Below are 20,106 nucleotides of genomic sequence, written 5' to 3' on the forward strand. Positions count from 1 at the left end.
GCAAACACAGAAGCTACTCAGGCTGGAAAATTAAGCGATAAAAACAATGAATTAACTGGCAATAGTACAATTCAAACTAAAATGGAATGGGGTATTCAAATATGCAGTTGTTTATGCCATGCATATAAATCCTAACTATACAATAAATGACACATGAGTAGGCACATGACAGTGAGCATACCTAGTGTTTTCTTCATTTCAAGAACGTCTGAATTAAAACAGAGGAAATAAATTAATTTGTATTGTAAGATAGCGTCTTGCTCTGTGCATTGAAATTTGCATAAAGCTGGCTGTTCATACATGGGGCAATTTGCACAGTGCATTCCAGTCAAATTTCTACACTACGTTTTCTCAGCACTCACAATAAGAGAAAAAACATTTAAGTTTGAGAGTATAAATGCAGTAGATACACAGAGAAATTTATACAAAAGCATAATAAATACAGCAAGCTTTGATATTAAAGCACTGCTTCACAAAGGTACTAATAGTAAGGCAAAATAACCATTGAGTTTTGGAATTTCAGGAGGAGTATTTTCTGGTCATTAAAGTGTCTATGACAGGCCTCAGAAATTACAGCATTTATCATGCTAATAAAACATTCACCATCATTTTTTTTTTTTACTCAAAACCTCAAAATAAAACTGCAGAAAATATCAAACTCTAGCAAACATCAAGAGGTAAACAGACTGTTACAGGAAGTGCATTAGCCAATCAATGAGGTTGATAAATACAAATCTACAGCCCATTTTGCCCTCTATGAATGGTCATAATTATTTCACAGTGTTAAAAACTGGAGATTTTGTTCTCCCAGACCCATGGGACTCATGATAGCTTATAATGTTTCACTGAAAATCGAACTATTGCAAGCCTGCTTTTGTGTCTTCTCTCAGTTCCCAGATTTTAAAACTGAATGTGAGGCATATAAAACAAACGTTTGCAATTATATTCAATTAAAAAACACTGTCGGGATTCCTGTTGAAAAAATACCCATATAAATGGATATAAAATTAAATTCAAGCCACTCTAATGTGTGCCAGACAATGAAGGGACTGTGAATCCACTTTTGTGGAATTTCTTCATACAGCAAATGGATATCCATATTTTTTTTGCATTTCCCTAATCGAATTGCTATTTCAATGGATGCAAAAGCCTACTTTTTTGGTAGTGATACTGGATGTTCATTTTCAAAAGCTTGGGAAGGTTTTTTTTTTTTTTTTTTTTTTTTTAAAGAAGTCTCTTATGCTCACCATTTATTTAATCAAAAATACAGTAAAAACAGTAATATTGTAAAATATTCTTACAATTTTCTGTTTTCTATTTCAGCATCATTACTCCAGTCTTCAGTGTCACATGATCCTTCAGAAATCATTCTAATATGCTGATTTGGAGCTCAAGAAAGCTCCAATAAATAAGCTAATTATTATCAATGTTATATATTTTAACAAATTTTTTTGTGGAAAACGAGATACATTTTCAGGATTCTTTGATGAATACAAAGTTCAAAAATGAACAGCATTTACTTGAAATAGAAATCTTTTGTAACATTATAAATGGCTTTAAAGGGGTGGTATAATGCCCCTTTTCACAAGATGTAAAATAAGTCTCTGATGTCCCCCAGAGTGTTTATGTGAAGTTTTATCTCAAAATATTTTTTACAGCATGTTAAAATTGTCCCTTTTTGAAGGTGAGCAAAAACGTGTAGTTGTGTGTCCCTTTAAATGCAAATGACCTGCTGCTCCCGGCACAGAGGGCGGAGCTTCAAGAGCTTGTGTGTGTTAGCAGCTCCGATTACCTCACGCAGACAAGCACTAAAATGTCAGAAACTGTTCTGCCTTTTATGTTTAAACTGGAGTTGGACAATGATGGAGATACTCAAGAAGAAGTGACAACATGTAGAATGCAACAGGACGTTTCTGAATGGTTAGTTGATGAATTTATGTTGCTGATGTGGAGTTAACTATCTTCAAGTCTTTGATTAGCATATTCTGTTATCATGATAATCTATAAAATCGCTTGTGAGGGAACTGTTGTAAGATGCCTACAGAGAGACGTGCTATTGCATTTGTGTTACGTACTATATTGCATGTGAAAAGACGGATGCGATAGCTTGAGCAGACTCACAAATGTACTACAACAACTATTCCTCTTCTCAACATGGACTGTGTGTTCTGGGGGTGGGGTTTATGTAAATTTTGTTACTAACCCCGGAGGAATCTCAGGAAGTCCCTACCAGCCTTTTGTTGTAGTCCGTAAAAAACGATTTCTTTAAAAGCAAATATCTTCCTTTGCTTTGAACTTTGAGCGTTGTAACTTTGCAGATGTTGTTTATGCTCAAACAGCAACATTACACACTAACTAAAGTTAGAAAAGTGAAATCATAATCAACCACCCCTTTAATGTCACTTCTGATCAATTGAATGCATCCCAGCTGAATAAAGTATTAATTTCTTTAAAAAAAAATCATACTAACTCAAACTTTTGAACGCTATGTACCAAAGATACTTCATCTGTTTAAGAGTGGGTTAAACAGTATGTTCGAAATACTGCAACCACTTACATGACATGTATACTGCTATGTTGCGTTTTTGTACCATTCCATGGCTCGGCATGGACAGGGAAGCAGCATTCTCACTTATTCTTAATATCAAACTCACCAACAGTGAGCTTATTAACTTAGCCACCATCTGGCATGTTTGTACCATTATATCACTCCAGCCACTGCAAAGTACCTCTTCACTCCGACACTTACTGTTGTATAAAATAGAGTGTAGAAGGGTAAGATGAGGAGGAAGAGTCGATGAAAAAGTGGTGTGTTGTATGTCTTGGATATCCCTTTCTCCTCTAGTAGTGCAGCACAGAGGCCCGTGGAGCCAAAATGGGTCAGAACTACTGACCTTGAGGCAAAAAAGGTGCAACTAGCTCACTATCTAAATCTTACTTTTGAATCAACCTGATGATCTAATGATTGATTCCGAAACAGAATGGTCCCATCCCAGTCCTTTTCCATAAACCTCCTTCCCCCATGGTCTTCAGTCCTGAGTTTTGAGGACTCCCTCCTTATTGGAAGCCCTCCAGCGACTGGGGGTTGCTGCGTTCGCGGGAATTGCCGAAGATCCAGCAAATCTTTGTACTGAATTTCAGGCCTGATCATGCGTAGGCAAGCTTCCCACGTGGCGTTGTCCAGTCCCGACTGCAACTCATAACCTAAGATCTTCACTAATCCACTCTGGAAAGGGCGGATGGTCTTGTCTCGGATACGACTGGCTTCTATGGGACGGCCGCCGTCGCGTAAGCAAATTCGAGTGAGAATCTCCCTTTTGGTCCTAAGCAAGGCCACCTCAGTCTCCATCCGACTACGCCCAAAGCGCTCTACTTCCTGCCAAAAAGTGAGATTGAAAGCTTGGTAAAGGTGCCAGTCCAGCGCATTCCACTCACGTAATTTTGATTTTTGCTTGTCTGTTAAAGCCAAAGGGGCTGGAGCTGCCTTGACCACCCATCCTGACCTTCCACTGGGCACTTGCTGCCTGGCGTTTAGGCTAAAAGAAACCACAGCATCTAGTGGCCAGCACAGAGCGTGGCGCAGCAGCACCATAGATTGGTCAAAATACTCTGAGAGAAGGATGAGCTTGAAGTTCCGACGCACTGCTGCCACACCGCGCTTGACTAGCGCTAGGCTGAAGTTAGAGGTATGATCCAGACCAAAGTCAAACCACATCAGGTTGCGGGCATAATGGTTGTTTCGGAGTCTGGGGTCGTAGTACTTATAGGGGTTGTCTGCAAAATCTCCAAGTCCTTTTGCACGCCTGAAGGCAGGGGCAACGTTTTTATAGTAGGCATAGGAGGATTCAGCTAGCGCCAAAGGTTCTCGAAGGATGGAGAAATAGAAGGTGTCAGCTGGCATGACCTTCTCAACCTGTAACAAAAGTGAAAAAGAGAATAACATTCCAAATAGGATTATTTTCAATCATGTAACTGAACTCAAATATAAAGGGTTATAGAAGAGGATATTTCTACAGTTTTTCCTGATCAGAAAGTCCAGATTCTGGACTAGAAGAAAATAAACATGCTTTAAAAGTAGTTTGAATCTGCAATTAGCTAATTAATTAGTATCTAACATCTGCTAGCACCAATCAAAAGAATTTGAATGATTATGTGGTATTTATTATTAATGAAAACATAGTATCAGAAAGAAAGGTCTTTGATGCCCAAACAGTTTTAGGCCAGAAAAACAATATTAATACTAAGGAATCAAATTGGTTTCATTGCTTGGACGGCTAATTAATTTGATTAAATATGTATGAACAGAGTGTGATTGCAACAGATCTGTCCGAGAAAATGCCAGCAGAAAATGTGCTGTACCTCTGGTTTGTTGAAACGCATGTGATTTCCCATAATGTCAAATTCTGCCACGTGAGGGCCTCTGTATCCTTTCACCCTCTGGGCGATAAAGGGCAGCGGGTAGCCAAATTGGTACCCCACGGGCAGGGCAAATTTAAGGCCCCGCTCCTCTCCAAAGCGATAGAGCAAATTGAGAACGGTGCTGCTTGCTGTCTTGTGAGTCTTCAGGAACATGATGTGTATGTGGGGCTGACAAGACCCCAGAGAGTCCCCTTGGGAATTGTCAGAGGGAAAAGAGTAGAGGGAGTGAGGCCTCTCTGGCTGCATCCAGCTAATGGAAAGAAAGAACAAATTATGACATAAAAATTATAACAAGAACGAAAATTAATCTCCCGTTCTACTCAATATAGCCTACTAAGAAATACTAAGAAAATAAATTAAACAAGGCAGACAGGCCTGTCAGGTTACAGATAATTACACAAGAGAGATAACTGAGATAAAGTGATTAAGAAAGTAGAGAATAAACACTTCAAAATGAACAAGTGAGAATAGATTAGCCACAAATAATGAATTGAGAGATACTCTGAGAATGTGGAATGCATAATCACTTATTTGTACCAAAAGGCACATTATATATTAGTAGAATAAATTACATAATAAGATACCATACAGAAGAATAATTACACTACTCTTGACTGGCTAAATAGCATTTGATGAAAAATAAAAAGTTTGTCATTGTTTACCTTCATGCCATTCGAACCTGTATGACTTTATAAAATGTCTTCTTTTATGTTCAACAGAAGAAAAAGTCATGCAGGTTTGAAACGACATGAGAATAAGCAACTGATGACAGCATTTTCTCTCTTTTTTGGGGGGGAGGGGGGTAAACAAGGAAATTAATTTCCTTCTCAGAAGAGCCTTTAGCAACATGTCACAGATGATTCTTTTAATTTAGTTATTTTGCTACAGTAAATAATCCAGAAACATTTAAGCAACATTGTTTCTTAACACTTGAGTGTTAAATGACAATACTATGTATTTAAGCAAATCCTGTATATAGAGTACAGTAAACAAGAAGAAATATTTGAGAAGGAATGAAAATAGAAATGGGAACATTTTCTTACCTCTTGTTGAAAATGACTCCCAGAAGTTGCCCAGCAAAAGCGATGACAACAAATACCAGGAGTGCTTTCCATATGGGCCCCAGCCGATAACATCCCAGCCACCGCATTCTCCTGTGACCAAGAGGAGAACTGTTAGCCTCGACTGTGATACTGTGCAGCGCAGAAGGAGAGTGAAATGTTCAATAATAAAGTATCAAATGATAAAAAAAGGTACAATAAAAGGGAAGAACGTGACTATGCGAAGAATGGAATGAGTTAGAAAGGACAAGCCGTGATTTGAAACACAAAAGAGACATTATACCAGAGAAGTGAGGAGTCATTCAATATGACAGAAAAAACGGAGACAAACAGGCAGGTGTATCTGTTGTCAGGTCAAATCCACATATAGTTAACACATACAAAAAGCTTAAAGGCTGCTTTTTAAAACTCTTGTCCATGCCTCATGTCGCTATCTGCATCCTAGACTCTCTCCCACTCAGGATTAGATCAAAGAGAACAGACTTTTGTCCAATGCTTCATTGCAAACTATATTATATTTGCATGAAAACGGGTGTAGAGGAGGGCTTTAAACAGGCTGCGGGAGAGAATAGATGCGAAAATTGGCCTTTTCCATACGCTTGACTCGTCTTGTTTAAAAGGATGTTGCAGAATTCGTTTGGACAAAGACAGACTGCCTCTGTCATAAAACACAGATTGCGCCTAACAGTCTAAGCCTGATGCACTTACCGAGCTGACCGTCTGAAAGCCATAATAAAACCCGGCCGGTATCACTATAGATCGGCGCTTGGCAATAGCCTCGGTGCATCTCGGCCGATGCCTTTCAAATCCGCCCGACGACGTCTGTGTAATGCAAGTGCTCCATCCGTGCGTATATGGTCCGACAACAGAGCGCCTGCACGATTGCCGTCAAGTGCGTTAAATTTCCCGTTTGCTTGACGTGCATGCATGCGCTTCGCTTTAGTTTCTCGACAGGTTAAGACAGAGAAAAGGGACTGCTTTGTGTTTTGGGAGAGTGTGGGCGGTGTTTAGGGACCGGTCTGCTGCTATGCGAGTCGATGTCTGACGTCAGACCTGCTCTTAGTCTTTGCTTACAAGCACAAATCCAGATTTGCTGGAACGATAAGCGCAGACATTATTATTGCAAGCGGAGCACATAAGTAAACGGCACATCCATCGTTAGAAAGATAGCCACGAATACGGTACTCTCCGATGTTTTATTACATTTTTAGAGCATTAGAGGCACACATGGAATGTTTTTTTATTTTATTTTGTTGCATATTAGATCAGCGATGGGCAACATAGGTCCTGGGGTGCCCCTGTCATGCAGAGTTTAGCTCCTCCAACCCTGATTTAAAAAATAAAAAATAAAAAAAAAATAAAAAAATCACCTGTATAGCCTTACTAACCGTAAAGACATTGATAAGCCTGTTCAGATGTGTTTGACTAGGTTTGGAGCAGGACAGATGCAGCAATCCAGAGCCGACATTGCCCATCCATCCCTGTGTTAGATAAACTATTATTTTGCATAAAATTAACTCTTTATGTAAAGTAGCTAGTTTTAAACACATCAAGACCTGACCTTTTGCCAAGTCTAGACTTGTGAATATGCCTACTTCCATGCAGGTAGGTATGTGAAAAACATTATTTGAGCCGAGTAATATGTCTGAATTCATAGTATTCATAAAACAGTAGGCGAAAAGTACCGAATCACCTAATTCTTCCATTGAGATTCGGTAGTGTGCATTCAATGGCACGTTACTATCATGATGCCACTGATTTGTGAATGACGTAGTGCTTCTCAAACAGAAGGGTGGTTCCTATGAGGCTGTGTCCTTCCTAGTCCTGCGGAGGCTTGTAGGCTAGAGTCCTCCAGCATTAAGTGTGCATGTCTACATCCAGTGGCGTAGCGTCTGGGTATGCTGGGAATGCACAGCATGCATATGTGCCTGCGGCAGATTGGATTATATGCAGCATGATGTGGAACCCGGAATGCAATTTCAACCGATGGGGCCCGTTAAAAATTATTTGCATATGGGCGCAGGGCTGACAGAATTATGAACGGTCATGACGCGAAAATACTATTCAAATTATAATTAGAAAAATACCGCAGCACAGGTAATGACAACAATCTGTGGTTTACATTATGCATGGTTTAACATTATGTGATTAATTTACAACAAAACAAAAGAAAACATAATACCTTTAACTACAAAATAATTTTTGTCTTGCATTATGTAGTGAAATTGGACAAGCTTTCATCTTTTGCTCTTTTTTTTTTTTTTTTTTTTTTTTTTTTAAATTGCAATGTGTGCAAAGGATTGTGGGTGATTGGGGGACTCGAAGGACACTCTTGATGCATCCTTCAAAACACATGAAGGACATGAAACGAAGGCGGTCTTTAAAGGATCCTCTCAATTGAGACATTTGACGGAGTTTGATGGTGTGGCAACCGAGACATGCAGCCTTAGGACGCAGCCTTCTGATTGAGAAGCACCCATTGAAGGCGGCCACTGATGCAAGTCACATGACAGTGACAACATGGTGAATGTAGAATGGCCGAATTTTATTCATACACACATCTGTATTATATAGAACAGTGGTTCCCATGTTTTAGGTGCATTTTTTACCTTTATAAAGGCAAGGTTTTTCTAACCCAATTAAATGTAGGCTTTTAATTAATGTTTTGTCAAATTCTGAAAATGTCATTAATTTAATTATTAATATAGTAAATAAAGCAATGAATTAAACTAAATCAATAATTTCAATCAAATGAAATCAGTATCAACAAAAGTCATCTTTCCACTGGCACAAGCTGCATCTTGATGTATTTACATTGTTTAATGCTGCTCAGAGCATTTACATTGAATGCAATTACAATGGCATAAAAAATGCCACTTAGTCGCTTAGTCTAAGTCTTAATGAGTGAGTCTTCGGGTCATTCATTCATTCATTCAGTTACGAAGCAAGTGGCTGTATTTATGAATGGGTCATTGAAACAGTTCTGCTGTTGCTTTCATTGGAACTATTATTTCGTTGCAAAATAGAGCAAACAATATTGACAATACTGTTTAAAATGTACGTCACTTAATATTACCTTTTCGTTTGTTGAACTGTTGTATGCAATCAATGTCACTTTTGCAGTCATGTGGATATTCTGGGGAAAAAATGCATTCTTGCTCATATAGGCACTCACACAGGGTGTTATTTTTGAATCGCAGATTTGTCTTAAATTGATCTCTATGCACTCTCTGTGTTTATATTTGTTCTTCATGCTAGTAAGTGCTAAATCCCCACTTTTACAAAGGTACATAGAATGGCAGTAATGTAGCACGATTTGCTAATGCAGCATACTATGCACACAACCATATCTACATCATATGCACGCTGCTTGTGTGGATGCAGTCAGTTTTGACCAAAAAAGATGAGGTAGCCTAATTGATTGGATGTCACGTATTTTAAGTCCATTTTCCCGTTTTTACTCAGCATGTTGTTCGCGTTCCCCCTCTGTCACGTACCAGAGTTTGGGAACCACTGATATAAAACATATTTTTTTAATGGTGGCAAAGTAATTTTTCAAAAAACCACATGTACTGTATTATATACAAAGAAATGAAACCAAACACCTTTTAATCACTGTTGACTTTGCTTACATGATGGAGTATCATACATCTCGCAAGTTATTTTGGCAAAAACGACATGTAACCAAATTCAAGGTTATTGGCTAGAAGTGGGTTACTCATGGATTAAGAACATTAATATCGCCAGTGAGGTAAAAAGATGTAAAATCCAGGAAACCAGATGCAGGAAATCTAAACCAGACGTCTACCTTATTGAAATTCATACAGTGAAATGAGTCCTTGTTGAAAATTTCATATGAACCATTTGCCTGTTGTTAAAGGGAAAACTGTAAGCTTGCAGTTGATTATAAGAAAGAGAAAGAGTTTATGCAGATGAAATTATTCAAATCGGAATCGGACATCATGGATTGCAGTGTTCCACTGTGTTCAGTGTTGCCTAGAGTGAGGACAATGCAACAAAGAGATGCTGAATAGCAGTGCAGAAAACACTGGCATGTCCTCTAAAGATGTAATTAACTAACACCCGCTCACCGGATGAAATCTAATAAAACTGCAAAACTGCTTCAGGGATTCTCGGGATGACAAATAGCTCAAAATAGAACCAACTAGATGTACCGCATGGCGGTACAAAATATGACCGCCGCTCAGGCCTGCACTGGCTTTCCACAAAAATAAATGACGTGGAGCAATTTGGCTGTATTGCGTGTTTATGTATATACTTAAAAAAAGTAGTAGTATGTGCATGTCTGTCTGTGTGTGTGTGTGTGTGTGTGTGTGTATGTGTGTGTTTGTGTATGTGTGTGTCTGTGTGTCTGTGCGTGTATGTATGCGTGCGTACATGTGTGTGCGCGTGTGTGTTTGTGTGTGTGTGTGTGTCTGTGCATGTGGATTTGTATGTGTGTGTATGGGTGTGTGTCTGTGCGTGTGGATGTCAGTGTGTGTGCATGCTTGCGTTTGTTTGTATTCCTGCATGTGTGTGTGTGACAGTTAGGGTTGCCAACTTCAGAAAAGGAAAATGCGGGACAATCGTGGTTATTTATAGGAAAATGAGGGACACTCAAAATATTTGTACTGTATCACACAGTGTACGTCATTTCAGTGTCTGCAGTTAAGTTTGTGTTTAAAAGGTTATCAGACATAAACACATTTGTATTGCTTAACCTATTTATGTATTTAATTCTAAAAATAATTTTAATGTCATACATGAAAAAAGTCACATTACAAACAAACCATAGTTCAAAATAACAGCATTTATCTAAAATAGAAAGCTTTTTTAACATTATACACTAGGCTTACAGTTCAAAAGTTTGGGGTTAGTAAGATTATTTTTTGGGGAAAAAAAATAAAGAAAGTAAATGCCTACTTTTATTCAGCAAGGATGCATTACATTAATCAAAAGTGACAGTTAAGATAATGTTACAAAAGCTTTCTATTTACTTTCTAAAAGCTTTAAAACATTAATAATAATCAGAAATGTTTTTTGAGCATATTATTCCCTCAGGTAGATTACATGTTTTCTTGCGTGGCTGGATGTTAGACTCATGAACAATAATCACGTTGTTTGCATTCGCCAAAATTGATTAGCCGAAATCAAAACGTGGACAGTGAAAGGAAATTACCGTTAGCGCGAGACGAGTCCGGCTTGAAGCGGAAGCGACCAGACGGCAGAGGATGTTCGCAAATCAAACAATGATTTGTCTCAAAACAGTGATTAAAAAAAGCTGTGATTGGATGATGACAGGTGTCGGTGATCATTCTCAAGTGTCGTGGTCAGCACTGCTGCTGTTGCTGTTGTATCAGTCAGTGGTTTATCAGCTTGTCAAAAAACGGGACACGGGAGGTCACACACGGGACAAATAAATTAGGCCCAAAATACGGGACGTCCCGCCTAATTCGGGACAGTTGGCAACCTAGTGACAGTATCATCCTAAACCAGCAACCCTTCGCTCAACACCACCATCTACAGGCCGATGAGTGTACAGTCACTAAATGTGCACATAAATGAATTTATTTTATACCCCCCCATGGATGAAATTCTACGAAACTTAGCATACCCCCAGAGGATGTCAAGTTAATCATACACATGAAATATGGTGCAGTTCTGAACATCTCAACTGAAGATAGGGGCGATTAAAGCAGAATAATATTGCATTTTCATTTTTTATGGGAGGGGCGCAAATCACAAATGAGTGATTATGGGCTAGGTTGATGTGGGCCCTTAAGAGCAACATACCATAAAAATTTCTTCATCCTCGGTGCCACGGTTCAGGTAGTTATTTAGGAAAAACTGAATTTTTGGGGTTTGGGGGGGCCCAGCGCGGGGGGGGAGTGGCCCCCGGGGACCAAACAAAATTTTTCCGTAAAAGTCTAGTGGGGCTACATGCCCACCAAATTTCATGTTCCCCGGTGTTTCGGTGTCCCTGGTATCGTTGACGAAAAATTCAGTAGATGACGGAAAAAAAAAAAAAAAAAACATTTGACAATCCCTATATGACCGCTTTCGCTAGCTACGCTAGCGGCGGTCATAATTAACACTCACTCAATAATCCTGGAAGCATATCCAAGTAAGCAGCTCCAAAAGCTTCTAAACAAAACTGTTATTTTTGAGGCCCTGACCACAAGTGGTCAGTTGAGGCAGATGGCCATTTACACCTTGTATGTCTCCTGTGACCGCTTGTGATCGGATTTTGTTGAGGGAAAGGATTCTGTTTTGTCACAGTAGGGCTGCACAATATTGAAGAAAAATGCGATATGCGATATCTCATTAAATAATGCAATATTCGATAATGCTTAAAGTGTGTAAAATAAACAAATTATCTTTAAAATATTTTTAAAATTATATGACCTACATACTTGTTTCACATTCTTTTTGTGACAAGAAAACATCCCTACAACTTCTGAAAGTGAACAGCAGTGTTTTACTGTAGCATAAGAAGTGTTGTTTTAACATCAGTGTAAACCACGGGGTTTAGGATTTAGGCCTACATTAGGTTTATTTAACAACATAAACTGAATAATCAAATGTAAAAATAAAACACTGCTTAGTTTTCACTGTATGAATTAAATATATACTGATTCTTATTAAAGCTACAAAAGGTTTCTTTTGATTTTGATTTTCTCTTTTGTTCATGACCTGTGCATATCGCGGTACCTGCATATGCATATCGCGGTACCTGTGCATATGCATATCGCGATATATACATTTGTGATATTTCGATAATTTCGATATATTGTGCAGCCCTATGTCACAGCATGCACTTTACTTACAACATCAGTGCTTTTGTTTTTTACACATTATTTTATTGTGTCCCCACAACGGTAAAGGTGAAATGCTCATTAGTCGAGCACCTGTATTACCTGATTTACAACAGCTCTTTGCCTAAGGTAAATTTCACCTTTAGTGAAGTAGCTCACTTTAAAATGAAAATTAGCCCACGATTTACTCACCCTCAAGCCAAGTGTAGCCTATACAACTAGGATGGCTTGAGGGTGAGTAAATCATGGGCTTATTTTCATTTTAAAGTGAACTACTCCTTTAACAACAGTCAAAAGGACATATATACGCAAATTCACTGTATGAATTTCAATAAGGTAGACGTCAGGTTTAGATTTCCTGCATCTGGTTTCCTGGATTTTACCTCGTGTTGTTTATTTATTTATTTATTTATTTATTTTTTTACTTCATTGGCGATATTAATGTTCTTAATCCATTTTGTTATAAGTAAATGTAAACATGCTGGACATCTTTGTGTAAAAATATTGGATGCACAATTGGATTTGTGGATGACTTAATGCAATTAGTTGCCATTTAGCAGCTTTAGCAGCTTTTTCTAAAGCAGCTTACAGTATGGTAATTGCTGGAACAGTGCCTTGTAGTATGTTGCTAAGGAACAGTATTGATACAAAAGTTTCACAGCAATGCCATAGAACCATAGAAGCCACAGGTGCCCCAGAGAACTTTTCAGCAAGCAGTTCTTAAAAGAACTTTTTTTCTTTGTGCAAAGAACATTTTAATAATCTAAAGAACCTTTTCCACTATAAAGTACCATTTATTCAATCAAAAGATTCCATGTAGCCTATGTTAAAAGTTGTTTATTGAACAATCAATGTCAATAAAGAACCTTTATCTCACATATGATTATCAACTGTCTGAATGGAAAATTTGTAAACCAAGCATGGTTCTGACTGTTGACACTTCACACATAGTCACTTCCCCTTTGCTATCCAACTGCATAGTTTGGATAGTAGGTTAGTAGGTAGGTTAGAATCTCATGATAAGATGACTAGCTTGAATTATGTGCATAAAAGTAATGAAGGTGACTGTATATGGTGATGAATGTCTTTCTGGCTCTAGTTGAAACCTTTAAATGCAAAATTTTGCATGCAAGACAAACAATACGAAAATAATTATTGGGCAAACATAACAAAATGTAACAAAAATTCATTAAATTGAAATGCATAGTTGGAATTTATGCATAATTATTGTTTTTTAATTTACTTTTTCAGATATCTTACAGTTTGAGTGTTTGGTTTCTAAATGCCTCTTAACTTTAATGGTTTCATTCTCTCTGCATCAAATATTTCACTGCACAAAACATTTGATCCTAGCTGAAAGTGAACCCATATTTAATTTAGTATGGGTCATTTTAGCTTTTGTTTTGTTTTGTTCATGGCTTTTCGAGGATGAGGGCATGTCACGCAACCTGACCATGTTGGCATTTACCTAAATTGGCTACTGATGCACAGCCTTTGACGTCAACAACAAAAGGTAAGTGAAGCGTTTTCTCTTCCCTTTTAAAACTTGATACATGTATTTACTTTGCTGTCCTATACATGATTATACAGTACTTTTTCCTTGCTGTCTAGGATCCAATCAGAACAGAGGTGCGACCCATTTTTAAGTGTTCTACAGGCTGGCTTACTGATTTATGTAAACTTTAGGTACCAGTAGTCCTTTTTTACATGCATGCCTAAAGGCATAAATTAAAACTGATGGTTCCTGAAAAGTGTCCGTCCATGTTTTCTGTTCAAGAAACAAAACACAGGTAATATTGAACCAGTGATAAAACAGTGAAACATAATCATCCAAATGAACATTTCAGTTCATCTGGGAAATATTTGGTGCACCTCTTTCCATCCAGAATCCTGGACTAGAACAATACATTTTAGAATACAGATAACATCAAAAACCATAAGATACAGCAGTCTTTAATTGCTGCTTCTTTTCACAGATCAGTCCAATTCAGGAACAAACCATTCAGACCAGTTTTGTGAACTATAACAACCAATGCAGCAAAAAGATTCAACTCAAAATAACTCAACATGCTTCTCTCAGTGTGCCAATGAGAGCTAGATCATTTTCATTTTAGTCGGTTATATATCGCACATAAGCCATATGGGTCACTTTTATAAGGTGTTTTTTGTTGTTGTTGTTGTTATTGTTTTCATCATTTCAGAGCTTGACAGCTTCAGTCATAATAATTCATTTTTATAATGAAAAAGTGACCAGGATATTCTTCCAAAAACCAAGAAAGTCAATCAGTCAGGTTTAGAAAAACATGAGGGTGAATGAGTAATGACAGCACTTTTGGAGGATTCACTATCCCTTTATGCTGTGTGTGAGAAAGGTAATCCCTTAGTGAAACTTCAGAACAAGACAACAGTTGGTCCTTTGCAGAAAGTTGCATGTGTGTGGAAAATTGGAGAGTGGACAACGGTCCAACCTTGTTCCACAGGCCATTCACATGAGACCAAAGAAACCCTTCAAGAAATTTAGCAGCTGCTAAACAAGCTTACCTTCACTAATCGACCCCATAGCCGAATAATCTACTTATTTACCCGGGATGACTATAGCAACGGAAAAGCGCTTTAGGGTGGATATGTCATTAGATGTTGACCCGACACGTATTCAGGACAAAAGTAGAATTGGCCTAAATAAAGTATAAAAGTGACTAAAAAGTAGTCTGACTATACAGAAGAGAGAATAAAGTGTAAAACTTAATCGCAGGGCAAATGGTTTCCAGAAAATAATTATCAGTAGGCTATCAGTAGGTGCGGTCAGATTCAGATATTTTAATATAAGAAACTGGACGACGCTGAAGTTGGAAATGCACCCTTAGACTGTCATTAGTATTTGTTTGTATATATTATCAGGTCTACTTACCCAAATTGTGTCTCAAAGAGGCGTCAGTGCAAATTTGTGGCTGTTCCTTTACTCCAAGAGCAGAGAAATGTTAGTTCGCGAGGCACTCCAGCATTCCCTGTGAATCAAGTCTTCCCGTTATCCACCAACTGGCACCAAATGCAACAAAGTTTTGTGTTGATAAACAGCTCACCACGCTGAGATAGTTGACTGTCCTTCAAACTATATTAAACGTGTTTAAGAAGTTCCTCGCGTCTGCCTGCTAAGACAATCCATCTGTCCCAACCCCCATCCATTACTGTATCCCCGTCTGTCTAGCTCTCTGTGCGTGCACGCGCGGCGCGCTCTCTTCACTCCGTAGGGAGAGTGTAACTTTATCCTGTCTGCTGCAACATCTTAATACCATATACATTTCAGTGCTTTTGTTGCAACACTGCAGACATAAAAGTGACTTAGAACAATCATTTATTCATTAATTGAGTCCATAATGAAATCTTCCATGTCAATACTTATGAAAATAAATGTTCTTTAATGACACATTAAAGAACGTTTAAAATAAAAAATTATAATTAAACGTTTAAAATAAGAAAAATAATTAAAGACCTAAAATTCTATTACAAATTTGTGTAAAATTTCAAGTTAAAATTCATGCATTACGTAGCTATTATTTTATTATTTTTGAGTTAAGTTAGGAAGTGTATGTACAGTATCTTGTCAATATCTCCATAAAGCTTAATCACATTTTACCCTCACTAGTTCATTTTAAATTGACCTGTTATGTGACAAATCATTTTAAATGTTCAAAATTCTGTTTTCTTTGAATTCATTCTAAAGTCATGTAAATTGGTATCAAAAGGCCTTACATGTTTCTTTTTGCCATACTTTTTAAAGTCAGTAAATGTGGAATAAATGTGTTATCTGTTGCTTATGACACTGAAGAACTGACAACTCCAAGGTTTTATGTGTCACTGTACACCCAAACTATGCGACCCCCATCTGTTTCGCTCACATACATCCAAAGCCAAACAAAAGCCCCATTCATCTCTGAGCTCTTGCTCCGCCAGCTGATACTGAATAATGAACCTCAAGGGGAATCTGGGGATCACAAGGCTCACAGTTTTCACCGTCTGAAATCAGACTGAGCCTGGTCACTGAAACCCAGTCTTTTCAGTAATTTGGATATGAATAATGCTTGGCCAATGTTTTGAGTATGTGGGCCTCACAAGCTTAAAGACAAAAAGATGAAAGTCTTTATAAGCAAAACTTAGCAACATTGTTCTGTCAACAAAGGGGCCATTAGAAGATAAATGTTGGCCATCCCAGTCCTGTTTTGTCTTGTTGAAATGGTCAGTTGCCACCTGGATGCATGGTGAACAAGAGTGGGTGCAGATCACTCTGTAAAGGACGTGTCCAAACACACCGGTGGACCTAATGAACCACATGTTTGGAGAAACAGCTGGAACCCTAACTCATTGCATCTAAAATTATATTGTCATTTTGTGATGATTGACGATGACAAGAAAAAATGCCTGTTTTCCATTCTCGCAATTGTGACTCACGTCTTGAACATATGGATCCTTTTTTCATTTTCAGGAATGTAAAACGTGGCATTGAGAGATAGTAGGATACTGTCAATTCTTTTCTTGTAGGCCTATAGTCCTACATCAAATTTTCATTACATGGTTACCAGATTTTATGATTATTATTATTATTTAGCCTATTTATTTAATTTCCAGTAAAAAAAAAGTTTTTTTGAATATATATAGCCTATTAATGCGGCATCAGATTAATGATTGACATCCAGCTATAGGTCTACAACATCACTTAAATATGCGTCCAATGCCTACTGGAATCCAAAACCTGCTTAAATCACACTTTAGGGAAGTGGGGGGGGGGGGGATGGGGGGATGGGGGGGGGATGGGGGGATGGGGGGGGATGGGGGGATGGGGGGGGGGGGATGGGGGGATGGGGGGGACGCCCCCTTGACTATTTGTTTTTTCAAACCTACCCTTCCGAAAAAGAAGTTTATTCAAGTGTTCTATTAGTATACTTCTTTTAAACTAAAAATAAGAAAGTATACTTTCAGTCTACATTTTATATACTTCTCAGAAATATACTTTATGTGCTTCTCAGAAATACAGGTGCTGGTCATAAAATTAGAATATCATCAAAAAGTTGATTTATTTCAAGAATTCAACTTAACAGGTGAAACTAATATATTATATAGACTCATTACATGCAAAGTGAGATATTGCAAGCCTTTATTTGTTATAATTTTGATGATTATGGCTTACAGCTTATGAAACCCACGAAATCAAAATCCCAGAAAATTAGAATATTACATGAAATCACACAGTAATTACACAGTGATACCATGGTCATTGAACCAGGTTTTGGTTCTTTTGGCAGTGTGGGCAGGTGCAAATCCTGCTGGAAAATGAAGGAAGCATGAAGTGCTCTGAACATGTCCTGGTAGACGGCTGCGTTGACTCTGGATTTAATAAAGCACAGTGGACCAAAGTCCTCTTTTCTGATGAGAGCAAATTTTGCATCTCATTTGGAAACCAAGGTCCCAGAGTCTAGAGGAAGAATGGAGAGGCACACAATCCAAGATGCTTGAAGTCCAGTGTGAAGTTTCCACAGTCTGTGTTGGTTTGGGGAGCCATGTCATCGGCTGGTGTTGGTCCACTGTGTTGTCCACTCAACGCAGCCGTCCACCAGGACATTTCCAGAGCACTTCATGCTTCCTTCAGCAGACAAGCTTTATGGAGATGCTGACTCCATTTTCCAGCAGGATTTGCACCTGCCCACACTGCCAAAAGAACCAAAACCTGGTTCAATGACCATGGTATCATTGTGTAATTACTGTGTGATTTCATGTAATATTCTAATTTTCTGGGATTTTGATTTCGTGGGTTTCATAAGCTGTAAGCCATAATCATCAAAATTATAACAAATAAAGGCTTGAAATATCTCACCTTGCATGTAATGAGTCTATATAATATATTAGTTTCACCTGTTAAGTTGAATTCTTGAAATAAATCAACTTTTTGATGATATTCTAATTTTATGACCAGCACCTGTATACACTTATGTGTACTTGACTTATACTGAGAGAAAAGTCCAAGTATATTTGGCCTGTACTTGAACTCAATCTTTTGATTGAGATATACTTAAAAGTAGGCTATAATTAAGTATGCAAAGTATACTTGGCTTGTGGTTGTGTATTGTGTTAACTATTTTGATCGAGTAGCCTATTAAATATACTTTCTTTTTTTACATAGTTTTTCACATACAGTCTTATGAAACTTACATTGTTTGAAAATATTGATTAGAATATTGATATAGAACAGATATATTTTTAATTCTGCGTATCTGAATTTTTGTGTAGGCTAGTCCACTGGTAGTGTATAGGAATTTACTCTAATTCTACTTTTCCCCACCATTGACTGAATTTTCCAGCTATCCATGGTTTCACTGTTATACGGTAGGGGGCGCTATATGACACATCTAGTACAGAATCTCCGGATCAAAACACAGGAGGAGAAGCTGAAACAAGTGATATAAGATTGTTTACACAAATGTAAAATAACGTGATCATCAAACATTAAACTGCATGTAAATCAAAACTGCTTAATGTTACCAAATGAAATGTCGAACCCATGACGAGAAAACGAATGTGAAGCTTTGGGGGTGTTGGACTCGATCTACTCCATCTGTGTTTTGATCATCGTTCTGAATCTGATCAAGGCGTAGTCTTTGACAAAAATGTGATTTTCTCTAATTTTTTGTTTTAAAATGTTGCCTTTCTTTATGAAACTCACCGACATTCAAGTGTTGATAAAATAGGATGCATGAAGCTAATAAAATGTTTTTTAAAATTAAAGTACAGTTAAAGGTATTTTTCAAGTATAAAAATATCTACATTTCAACATAGTAGTAGGCCTATATTGCAAGTGCAAAAATAATATATAAATAGTAAACTGTAAGTATAATGTTATGTTCACTTAAAGAAAACTTACAAGTATACTTGCAGTATAAACTACTAAACTAGTAGTTTACTGAGAGTACACTTCAGTGTGTACTTTCATAAACTAAAAAATGTACTACTTCTATTAAAATAGTAAACTACTAGTATACTTAAGTACACTTGTAGTACAGATGCATTACAAATGAGAAACCTAGTTGTGTACTTACAGTTTACTACTGTTACACTTAAAGTACACTTAAACGTATACTTTTATATACTAAAAGTGGGCCAATTTAGTCCCAAGCAGTATTGAAATAGTACACTTACAAGTTTACTACAAGTTGATATTAGTATACTTACTACATAAAGTATACTTAAAATATATACTTGAACATTACTTAAGTATACTTAATAAAATGAACTTGAAGTAGGCTATACTTCTTTTTCGTAAGGGTAGTTTGTGGGGTAAAACTCACTTCTCACTATCATAATTACTGTAACAATGTTCTAAACATCACATCCATTGTTTACATTACATGTAATCTAACTAGGTGGTTGAATACAAATGTTTTGACTTATATTTTTTAAATTACCTCAAGTTAGCATCAGCTAGTTAGCTAGCCAGTTGGCATCAGCTAACAATATTTTTCAAATAGGCTGATGATTTTCAGCATGGTTCATTATTAAATATTTATATTTATCTACTGTTATTTTGGCTTGTCTTTTAAAATTTAAGCTAAAACTAGCTTACTTGTACTCTGATTTTGCTGTAAATGTATAAAGCAAATTGCTTTGTCAGAGTGGGGGCATTTTACCCCACCTGTGGCAAAACGCATGCTTGGTACAAATTAAATTAAGTATAATAACATGAAAACTTTGAACATTTTTCATACTTGGTTTATAATTTATGTCACTGTCACTAAAAACATAACTATTCTAGACAAAAACTTTTG

The 20,106-nt window shown here is 37.4% G+C and overlaps 1 protein-coding gene across 2 annotated transcripts; it reads right to left on the bottom strand.

Moving 5' to 3' along the window:
- Positions 1 to 1,877: 1,877 nt before the first annotated feature.
- On the bottom strand, positions 1,878 to 15,511 carry gal3st4 (galactose-3-O-sulfotransferase 4). 2 transcript variants are annotated; one of them, XM_079866322.1, is made up of 4 exons: positions 15,204 to 15,511; positions 5,463 to 5,573; positions 4,360 to 4,669; positions 1,878 to 3,913 (listed from the first exon to the last, which is right to left on the bottom strand). In XM_079866322.1, the coding sequence occupies exons 2-4, from the start codon at positions 5,567 to 5,569 to the stop codon at positions 2,924 to 2,926; spliced, it is 1,407 nt and encodes a 468-aa protein (XP_079722448.1). In that variant the 5' UTR covers positions 5,570 to 5,573; positions 15,204 to 15,511; the 3' UTR covers positions 1,878 to 2,923. The 2 variants fall into 2 exon arrangements, with proteins under 2 accessions (XP_079722448.1, XP_079722447.1); XM_079866321.1 differs by lacking the exon at positions 15,204 to 15,511 and adding an exon at positions 6,189 to 6,478.
- Positions 15,512 to 20,106: the final 4,595 nt, after the last annotated feature.

The sequence above is a fragment of the Squalius cephalus genome (genome assembly GCF_949319135.1).
Source record: "Squalius cephalus genome assembly, chromosome: 3".
Classification (NCBI taxonomy): domain Eukaryota; kingdom Metazoa; phylum Chordata; class Actinopteri; order Cypriniformes; family Leuciscidae; genus Squalius; species Squalius cephalus.